Source organism: Excalfactoria chinensis, chromosome 3, assembly GCF_039878825.1.
Source record: "Excalfactoria chinensis isolate bCotChi1 chromosome 3, bCotChi1.hap2, whole genome shotgun sequence".
NCBI classification, from domain to species: Eukaryota; Metazoa; Chordata; class Aves; order Galliformes; family Phasianidae; genus Excalfactoria; species Excalfactoria chinensis.
In genome coordinates, this window is record NC_092827.1 from 46625953 (window position 1) to 46636824 (window position 10872).

The window sequence follows — 10872 nt, forward strand, 5'->3', positions numbered from 1 at the left end:
GTTCTTTCATCTAGCGAGTTCTCAGGGAAAAGGAATTAGGTAGGGGCTGCAAAAAATGAGCTGGGATATCTATGTTGTGTTGTAGAGTACGGTGTTGTTTACAACAATAACAGACTGTAAGGAGGAGCTTTATTTGGGATTCTCTCAGTGGCCACTTCTGGACTTCTCACTTTTCCTACATCCTTTAAAGAGAAAATAAAAATAAATAAAAATAAAAATGCTCATCTATACTATTTAGCATGAAAAAAAACAGAAATAGTCCATGAGAAAATGGGAATCAAAACCCCAAAACTAGTCTGGAACAACCCAAAACAGGAACCTTCATTCCAAACTACCAACCACCAACCACTTCTAGAGAAGCTGTTCTACAGCCTGCCAGAGGAGCTGATACCCCACGACACAAAGGGTACATGACCAATTCCTGACACAGTTTGGACTCCATATGTGAGGAGCTTAACACCCACAGAGAAATGAATTAATCTCTCTTCTACAGAAGAGGCGTTCTGTAGGGAGCATTTAATCACATACTGATCAGGAGCAAAGCCAAATATCTTCATTCTGAATAGATTAGCCTTGGAGCACGTTCATGTTCTGTAAAAATGAAATGAACAACTACCAGGAGCCCTTCTTCTCAACTACCGAAGAGTGAGTTTCTGTGCCGTGCTTTATTTTCTGAAATTTCCTGGAAAGAGTTTCCTGGAATGTGAGATCGTTTCTCCATGTCTCCCATGGGACGCACGCACGCACAAACACGCACACACGCACCAATAATAATTAAAAGACGCGCGATGGATGTACATCCTGCAGGAGCAAACACACCGCTCCTCGGGTGTACTTTCACGCGAACACGTAAAGGAAGAGGACCTGAGTAAACAAAGCCGCACGAACACCAAGGATCAGGGGGCACATCTGAGGGCTTCCTCCCGACGGGGTGGAGGGGTGGGAAAGGCGAGGGGCAACCCAGCGCGGCACGCCGCAGCCCCCGGTGCCCGCACACATCGCCGCCCCCTCCCCGCGGTGCCGCCCGGCCGGGCAGGTCCCAGCGAGCTGCCCGCCGCAGCCCGCCCGCCCTCGCTCTGTTGCATCAGCACCGCCGACCTCGGGGCGCTCTCCTCTGCCCCGGCTCGTTTTTGCTGCGCCTTCATTTCTCGCCCTCCTCCCCCCACCTTCCTGCCCTCCATTCGCGGGGCCCCTCCTCCTGGGCAGCAACCCCTCCTTTTCCCCTCCTCTTTCACAGTCAGAAAACTTGTTAAAAGCTCTGCCCGTGTTCCAAGTTAGAAAAAAAAAACTTTTTACGAGGTATCAGCACTTTTCTTTCGCTGGTGGGGAAGGAAGGATGAAAAATACAAAGCAGGAGTAGACTTTTAAACTTTAAATAGACAGGTCCGAGCGCCTGAGCGTGCTCTTCCGTTTTCCCCTAACCCTCCACAGAAGTATCCCGAGCCACTCGCACTGCTCATCAGTAGCGGTAAGTTGGAAGTTTTCCTTTCTCGTCTTTTGGTGTACACTTGTTTTGGGGGTTTGTATTTTTCCTCCTAAAAACTTTTTTTTTTTTTTTTTTTTTTTTCACTCTTAAGGATTTTGCGTTAAATGGTCGAACTTGTTTAAAAGTGTCTGTGTAATAATCAAAAGTTCTTCCTAAGTACTCGGTTTAAACTGGCAGGGATGACTCCTTGCTTTCCTTTCCTTTGTCATATTTTCACACATTTCTAAAAATACGACACTTCCCTCAACTTCCGACCTCGCTCCACGGGGAGAGGCGCTGCGGTGAGGCTGCAGCTGCGGAGCCGAGGACTTGTTGCGCCTTTTGGTGAGGTCTGTGCTCCCCCTCGTACTGACCCAGAAAGAAGGAACGTAGGTGCGCTTCGCTCCGCCGCTCAGCGCAGCGCTCCCCGCTCCTGCCCCACTCATTCCGCTTTCCTACGGTGATCCCACCGATGCCTGCTCGCTGCTCTTCATTAGGTGCTTTGTTAAACGCTGCTGCTACGAACGTGGTGACTTCCACGTGGGCTTCCTGGCTATTTTTCCTCTTTTTCTTTGAAAATAGACGTGATAAAATCCAGACGTGGCTTACGGGTTTTTAACCTAGTTTGTATATAGTTACTCTGTTTTAGCAACCTCAGTAAAGGGATTTTAGGGAAGGAATGTGAGATATCATGATACGTCTTACCACGCTGGCTTGGTTTCTGAGTCCTGGGTGGTTATAAATGAAAGCTGTCTAGGAGGGACTATGAAAGAATAGCCACAATCAGTGTCATAATCCCGATGTGACACGTTCCTTTTATATTACCTTGAAGGCTTAAATACTTTCAAAACGTGGCGAAAAGGAATGATTGAGTAGCATCTCTCAGAGAGCTCTAAAGCTGTTCAAGTTGTGAGAGTTGGAGTGGTTCCACTCTGAAGGTCTCTGTCCCGTGCCAGCGGGGAGGGAACCGCACCAGGAGACAGGGAGAGGGACCTGCAGCTGGAGCACAGAGTGCAGGACCTATCTTATCGCGTAGCACCACTCTCCTCTTAAGCAAGAATATTGTGTGCTGATGTTTGTCCTTGCATTTTACCTTGCGATAACCAGTGAGCCTTGTATAGGGGCATATTTTGTCTGAGGAATTCCTTTAGATCTTACTGTGCGAGAGCCCCTGGCAGCGGGGGTGAAAGTGAGCCATGAGCACCTGGGCCTGAGTCCTGAGTGTGCGTGCCTGTGTGCGCCCATACAGAGAGCGAGCTTCAGGACTCGGTGCAGCTTTCATCCTGCCTGCTTCACATCTGGACAGCACACTGCACTGCCGAATTTAAGCCTCTGGTCTTTGAGATGTTTACTGAAGTGCTTCCTTCGAAAACTTCAAAGGCAAACACTGGCACTGACCCATGATACCTAACAAGCGTACAAATGGGAGAAGGGCAGCAGCAGACAAAGTTCAGGAGGAGGAAGAAGGGGACGCCAGGGATTTGGTTTCTGGCATAAGTCTGAGTGCTTCCACACTCAGGAGTGCAAACAGATCCAACACTGTGAAGTTATCTCAGTTTTCACGTACTGCAAGTCTATGAGATTAATTTTAGTTGTCTCAGAAATGAACTCTGGGTTAGGCCAAGGATTCCTGTGGGCAAGAGGAAGGTTAGATGACATTGAGCAACATCTGTTTCATCAGATACTGCTCTCTTTCCCCAGTCTCTGTTTTTCCCCCCCCTAGATGCTACCCGCTGAGTTTATCTTGCATGGAGGCACCTGGCCTCTTGTTTATGCTTTATGCACTTATTAGGACTCCAGATTTCAAGAACTGCAAGCATGAGCTTCAAGGGGCCTAAGGGCCCCTCAAGGAATTCAGTGTTTCTTCTCCTAGTTCCCCAGCGAGTCAGAAAAGGGGTGAGTATGGACAATAACACAAAGGGAAGACTTTAGTTGTATGGCTAGGGAGTGCCTAAGAAAGCACTTCTGGTTGCTTTGGGCCCCTGTGCGGCTATGCTTTAGAAGTAAATTGGGTGTAGAGAGTACTACATGGGAGCAAAAATCCTGTGGAGATGATCCACAAGTGACCACCAATAATGTGAGCAGACAATGAGGAAACAAACGTTCCTGATGCTTTAAATTCTAGCTACTGCAACCATTTAGCCTCTTATCTTTGGCAGATGAAACGAGCTGAGGCTCATCTTTAGAACTGCAAATGAGCTATGCCTTTCCAGCAGAATGTCTGACACTTGCTGATTTCTGTTGGATTTCAGAAAACTAATCTTCGCTATTCCAACCCATCTAAATGCTCTCAGTTATACATCTCATTTCCTTTCTTGACAGTGCTGGTTGCTTTTGGGAGGTACTCAGGTTGATTGATGTTCAAGGTCCAGAATCTTCTCTTTTGTTGACCACTTATTTTTAATGTGTGCAAGAATTTCTGTAGGAAAAGCAAAGATTTGGCCTGTTTTCCAGCAGCTTCAGCTGCAAAATCCCATTTTAGATCCCACTCTTAGCCACTCTTACCTTTACTGTTCTTCCATCCACTAGTATGTGACCTTCTAACCCTGCAGTCAGACATGGACATGTTACCACAACACTGAGTTTGCATTATTCTTCATGGAAAATATGAACCAGATGGCATGGTGAACGCTGTCCATAAAAAATAGTTCTCGAATTTCTTAATTGTGGCTTACAATTCAAATTTCTTCTATATGTGATCATCCAAAACCCATGTAGATTAATGCTGTAATATCTCCTGCTGTTCTGTGTTGTTTTTTCCTATCTTTACCCGCACACGGTAGAATCTGGAAGAAATCCATCTTTTAAAAAAGTTTAATAGGCCTGCATTAGTCTATCCCTCCCCTTCCCCCTCCCCCCTCACCCCCCAACAAAAAAACAACCTTTTTGAAGTAATAATCAGTAAGAACTCATGAAATCTGTGTATGCATCATCAGCCATATCCTAAAATTCCTGAACTACTGAAATTGCACCAGTCCCTCAGATCAAGCTGTGCTATTCAGTGGAACTGTTGAAAGAAGTTTGATTGTTAAAAGAAGTCTACATGCTGAATTTTTTGACTGTAATCTTCCATCAGTTTCATACTATTTACTAGCTAAAACACTTAAATACTTGTTTGATGCAAAAGCTCTTCTTACACCTAGTAAACATACATTGGAATCAGTTAATTAAAATGGTCTTTCAATGTCTGGGAAGTGAACAAGTTATATCCTATGAATGAGTTTTCCCTGAAACAAAACAAAGTACTGTGTTTCATAAAGCAACGCAATCCACTTAAGTGAAGGAATAATATATTTGTGCCACCACAAGATTATCTGATTAACAGCACAATGTTTTGAATTGACGTGGGGTTTTTATCACTGGCAAAGGCTAGCGTGTAACTGATCTCTTTAAAAAAAGTTTCTTTTCAAAACTATGTATGAGTAATTCAAGCGTGGAATGTTTCCTCCTGGAGTTAATATTGCCAGAGGATATAAATGAAACTTACCAATTTTGCATGCTGAGGTAAATTAAAAAATAGGTAGTAAATTCTCAAAATATTGCAGGTGTGGGATTAGGTAGGTCAAGACTGAAGTAAATCATGTTACAGTAATGGAGCAGAGTGGAGTGTAATTAAAAAACAAACAACATATAGCTGCGTAGAAATAACATGTCCCCTGTTTTCTTAATCAAACTTTCAATCTGAAATAACATTTAGACAGTAAAAAAGTACACTCTGGTCTGAGGAAAGTCTGTTAATGCAGTAGTTTCAAATCATCTGAAAGCTGACTAATTAAATCAAGAAGCTGTTACTTGAAAAAGGCTCCTTCTGTCCACTTCCACTTCTAGGACATGGAGAAAAGTTTGCCTGTAAAACAAACTTTACATGCCGTATAGTTACAGACTGTTCTCTGTTTTAACAGTCTCAGCATGAGGAGGGACGCAGTCACATTGCATTCCTGCCTTTGCAGAGCCCTCTATGCTCCTGACGCCTTTCCTACCAATCTGAACCAATAAAGACAAACTAATCTTTTCCTGGGAATGACTAAACCTGGGAATCATCTGTCCTGAAAGGATACCTTTGGAGAGAAACATGCTGCGTGTCCCTCCTAGCAAGGCCTCCAGATTTAAGTTTGAAGAGGGCCTGATCCTTTGATGGGACTTCATTCATGTGAAGAACTAATTATGTGAGGAAGGGTCTGTACGCCCCAGTAGGTAAACTTCCTTTGCACTTCAGAGCGATCTGACCAGGCGGGCTGCGGAAGCGGCTCTGGGATATTTTGCAGGGGTTCAAAAATAATTGGCATCTCCAAGCCGTCGGATCAAGTACTTTAAACACTTGGCTCTCGTTATTCTCTGACTCTTTCTGATAGCAAAAACGACAGTGTTTTTTTTTATTTGGCGTAGCATATATTGTTATGATTGAGTATTCCAAATTTATAATCTTCTGTTTCCAGTGAGTCACCACTCTGTGAAAGAAAATCTCCTTGGTACTAAAGTTTCCTATTTTATGAATTATCCAGAAGTGAGGTGTTTTTGTTGTTGTTGTTTGTTTGTTTTCTATAAATAACCTTCACTGGGGAATATATCCATGATGTGACGGGAAGGAAACCATTTGAACATTATCAGAACTATTAATACAGGAAAGAGATTACTCAGCATACATGGTATAAATGTGTCTGCCCAGCAGCATCTACTTCAAAAGGGAAGCTTTGTGCTTATTTTTTCTTGTAGGTGTGCAATTTCACATGCTTACTTATGTGGGACAAGTTAAAATGTAAGGTTTTTAGCAGAAGTGGTTACCATTCTCCACTTGATAAAAGCTATGTGCTGAGCTTTGTTTTTCCTAGGAATATAGAACACCGAGTTGAATATTTCACTTGTTTTATGTCACCTCATGTATTTCCAGATATCCCTGAGAAGTGGTGCGTTTCCCAGAAACATGCACTTTAAACTCAAGTCGAGAGAGACAATTCAAACTTGCAGTGCTCTACACTTGTAGTGCAAATCACTCACTAGGAGTTGCCTTAGAAAGTGCTCTCTTGTCTTTCCTTCCTGACTAAATCCTTTTTCCTTTTAAAGTGAAGTGAAGGAATTTAAATCTAAAAAGATGCAAATGAGGAGTTGAAACTACAGTAAATCAAGCAAGCCACAGATAGCCAGGAAACTAGTTCTTCCAATATGGTAACATAAGCTTAGCTGCACCTGATGCTTTTAGTATTTTTCATTCCTGTATAAAAATGTAGGTGAAGAGTACCAATATTGATCTTTGTGCTGCAAATACTTATTTATAAACCTAATTTAGAAAACAAGATTTTTTTCCGAAGCAAAGTACAGTAAGAACTTTGCATCATAGCAACTATACTCAGATGTATCACACACAGTGTGCTGATGTGTGCGACAGCTCAATTTAATATTGCCATGGGAAATGTAGTGAGCATTTGTAATGATGAAATGTTAGGTCTCTGACCCTAACATTAACTCAGTACATTTTTAATGTAAATTATATTATGTTTTGCTTTCCTGCTCTTTTAAAGAATGAATATATAAATAACCGTAGATGAGACACACTGAAAAGAGAGAAATCTTTCGTTTATTCTTAGCATATTCAGACAGTGCTACCAAACACTTCCACATCCTGCTTCAGCGGTGTGTCACAGATGTTTTCTGCCTGCAGCAGATGTCAGTCATTGAACTGAAGCTGCCACCAGGGAAGCTGGTTTTAGCCAACCACAGTAGCAAACAGGGGTTTCCATGGATTTCTTGAAAATATGACTGAAATTAGGAATTTCTGTCTTTCACTGTGTTTGGAGACATCATAAAGTGTTTATCTTTACTGTTTCCCATATATCCCACTCAACCTGCAGACTAAGCGAAGTGCATGAATTAAAACAAAGCTGACACCACTATACTGTTAGCATTGATCTGTGTGCGATTCAGCTCATCAGAAGTATTAAACATCTGTCTTAACCATCAGTTGTTTTTTTTTTTCTTTGTTTCTTTCTTTAGCCAGTATCCCGTGAAGATGGGTGATTGGAGTGCCCTGGGAAAGCTTCTTGACAAGGTTCAAGCTTATTCTACTGCAGGAGGAAAAGTATGGCTGTCTGTCCTCTTTATTTTCCGAATCCTTCTATTGGGGACAGCAGTTGAGTCTGCTTGGGGAGATGAACAGTCTGCTTTTCGGTGCAATACTCAACAGCCTGGTTGTGAGAATGTCTGCTATGATAAGTCCTTCCCCATCTCCCACGTGCGTTTCTGGGTACTGCAGATCATATTTGTGTCTGTACCAACCCTCTTGTACCTGGCACACGTGTTCTACGTGATGAGGAAAGAAGAGAAGCTGAACAAAAGAGAAGAAGAGCTCAAGGTGGTCCAAAATGATGGTGTGAATGTGGATATGCACCTCAAACAAATAGAAATTAAGAAATTCAAGTATGGGATTGAAGAGCATGGCAAGGTAAAGATGCGTGGGGGACTGCTCCGTACTTACATCATCAGCATCCTCTTTAAGTCTGTCTTCGAGGTGGCTTTCCTGCTGATACAGTGGTACATTTATGGGTTTAGCCTGAGTGCCATCTACACCTGTGAGCGAGACCCATGCCCTCACAGGGTGGACTGTTTCCTGTCCCGTCCAACTGAGAAAACCATCTTCATCGTCTTCATGCTGGTAGTGTCTTTGGTGTCTCTTGCTTTGAACATCATTGAGCTTTTCTACGTGTTCTTCAAGGGTGTCAAGGATCGTGTGAAAGGAAAAACCGACCCCTACTCCCACAGTGGCACGATGAGCCCTTCCAAGGACTGTGGTTCCCCCAAATATGCATATTACAATGGCTGTTCCTCACCGACTGCCCCCTTGTCTCCCATGTCTCCCCCGGGGTACAAGCTTGTTACTGGAGACAGGAACAATTCCTCCTGTCGTAACTACAACAAGCAAGCCAGCGAGCAAAACTGGGCCAACTACAGCGCAGAGCAGAATAGGATGGGGCAGGCTGGTAGCACCATCTCCAACTCGCATGCCCAGCCCTTCGACTTCACTGATGAGCACCAGAACACGAAAAAACTGGCGTCAGGACATGAGCTGCAACCCCTCACCATTGTGGACCAGAGGCCTCCCAGCAGAGCCAGCAGCCGAGCCAGCAGCAGGCCTCGACCTGATGACCTGGAGATCTAAGCTTCTCACTGCAGTACTTGCTCAACTATGAAACAACATGCATTGGAAGATGCAGTCAGTGCTGATCTTGTTCCAGTGGAGGTGGTACTTAACAGTCTCAAGCAGGAGATTTTAACAATCGTAAAAACAAACAGGCAAACAAACTTTTAAAATATTTGCTGTTTTTTTGGGGAGGATATGGGGTTGGTGTGGGGTGGTACAATACACATTGGTATTTAATGTAGCTGGTTTAAAGAATTTAAATACTAAAAAAAAAAAAAAATAGAAAAAGATAAGTAGTCATTACTAAGGTATGGGGTTGTTTTTTCTAGAAAGGCTGTAAATATCTGAGTGTATGTGTATGTGCGTACTATTGTGTTTGTTTCTAAAGAATCTTCTAAAACCCAATAATAACTGAACTCACATTTGTCAGGGTGAAGTGCTGTCTGAAGATGAAAATGTTTTTCCTATTCAACAAGCAAAAAATCCAGGATTGTCTCTGATCATTTCCCTGTCAAGAACATTCCATTCTTAATAAGTGCACTTTGAAGGTAAACTTTCCTGCATAGTCCTCCAGGTTGTTGAAAGGCTTCTGTGAAGACAGTCTACAACTCAAATTTCAGAAGAAGCCCACCAAGAAATACTTTGGTCACCTGCTTTTCCAGCTCTTAATGCAGGTAGTTTTAGTGATGTGCATAGGTGGAAGTGGGATGGCTCCACGCTCCTAGAACCAGCAACCACACTCTTGCCCACAGCAATATTCATGTCCTGCTGTTCACGTGCAGTCTCATTCGCATCATATAAAATCCAGTTGGCTGTCACTTGCAGATTTAAGCATTAAGACAGGCAAGCAAATGACTCTAATTAATTTTATCACACCTTTATGTATTTTAAGGGTGTACATGTGTGTGTGGACATGGAGGTAAAGGTGTACACAAAACACACTCAGAAGCATACACTGAGAAGCATATGCACATAGATTACTTGCTGTTGACACTTCCTCATGGATATTGTGAAGGTGTGGGCCACTATGCTGTTTACATTCTCTGATTCCTTCAATGCAATTGAAGCACATGTCGTATATTTTTTTAATTCTATATAATATTTTCCACGTATCCTAAGTGGATGCTTTTTTAAAAAATGAAAATGAAAAAAAGGGCCTAATCCTGGATGTCTTGCTCTGGAAAACCTCTCTTAAGTCAGTGGGAGTTTTGCCTGAACAAAGCCTACAGGATCAAGCTCAAGATGTAGCGACCCATCTTCTTGCTGGCATGAATGATTTTCTTTATAGAAGTTAGGGATGGAAAAGACCCATTCTGTCATCTAGCCAATCTCCCTGATAGGTAATAATGATGCTTGAACGATAGAAGTTGTAGTACTGTAAGCAAGCTTTAGTCTTTTATGTGAAAAACTTAGAAGAAATGCTTTGTGCTGGATTAATAATAAAATATGCCTACGTGACTTTTGCAGTAACTGGTATTTTTCTTATACTAAGTATTTGAACTGTAATGTCCACTCCAAGTTCGACAGTTAGGTCTTTCTAGATGGCTGTAGCAACTTTAGTGTTTACACTTAGGTTTTGTTTGAAATGCAAATGAAGTTGAAAGGATTTTTTAAAAAAATACAATTCTAGATAATTTATTTGAAATAAGTGCTAAAGAAATCTACCAGTTTCTTCAAATGCATTGCCTCTTAGCTGAACACAGATTGACCAAGGAAATACATAGCTTGGTTTCATTTTGCAGCAACACAGATAAATGGTTTCATTTACTACAATATATTAATTTGTTTGACATTCCATGTTAAACTACTGTTGTGTTCAACTTCATTGCATGTTTGCAACCATAGTCCATTGGATCATGTTGTCTGGAGAACATTAGTCAATAAAGTTTTAATTTAGTATAAATACATGTTCTGATTGTCTTTTACTATTTTATATATCCATGTATTATTTTTTTGTTTTAGTATTGCAGTTCAAACTTCTTCCTCCCCTCTTCAATTTTCCCTAGTCACACTGCATTTCACAAGGAATCTTGGTAAAATCCATCTGGATTTACTTTGAGTTGAAATTTCTGAGGGACAGATTCAGATACCCTTACAACCCTGGAACAAAGTCATGCTCAGCATGAACTACTGAAATGGAAATTTCACCATGAGCCTCAGAATACATATAATTATTTCCAAACTATTAGAAAATAATGTAAGATACTAATGCAACATTTTAAAGGTCTTTTTCATATGCAGAGAACATTCTACACTATGAAATCATTGCTCCAAG

At 42.0% G+C, this 10872-nt stretch overlaps 1 protein-coding gene across 1 annotated transcript; it reads left to right on the plus strand.

The window, feature by feature from the left end:
• The first annotated feature begins 1224 nt into the window (after positions 1-1224).
• Positions 1225-10504, plus strand: GJA1 (gap junction protein alpha 1). The gene is made up of 2 exons (XM_072332541.1): positions 1225-1468; positions 7454-10504. The coding sequence occupies exon 2, from the start codon at positions 7470-7472 to the stop codon at positions 8613-8615; it is 1146 nt and encodes a 381-aa protein (XP_072188642.1). The 5' UTR covers positions 1225-1468; positions 7454-7469; the 3' UTR covers positions 8616-10504.
• The last annotated feature ends 368 nt before the right edge of the window (positions 10505-10872 follow it).

Coding starts and splice junctions, on each gene's coding strand:
- GJA1 (XM_072332541.1), top strand. CDS start 7,470: ATGGGTGATTGGAGTGCCCTGGGAAAGCTTCTTGACAAGGTTCAAGCT.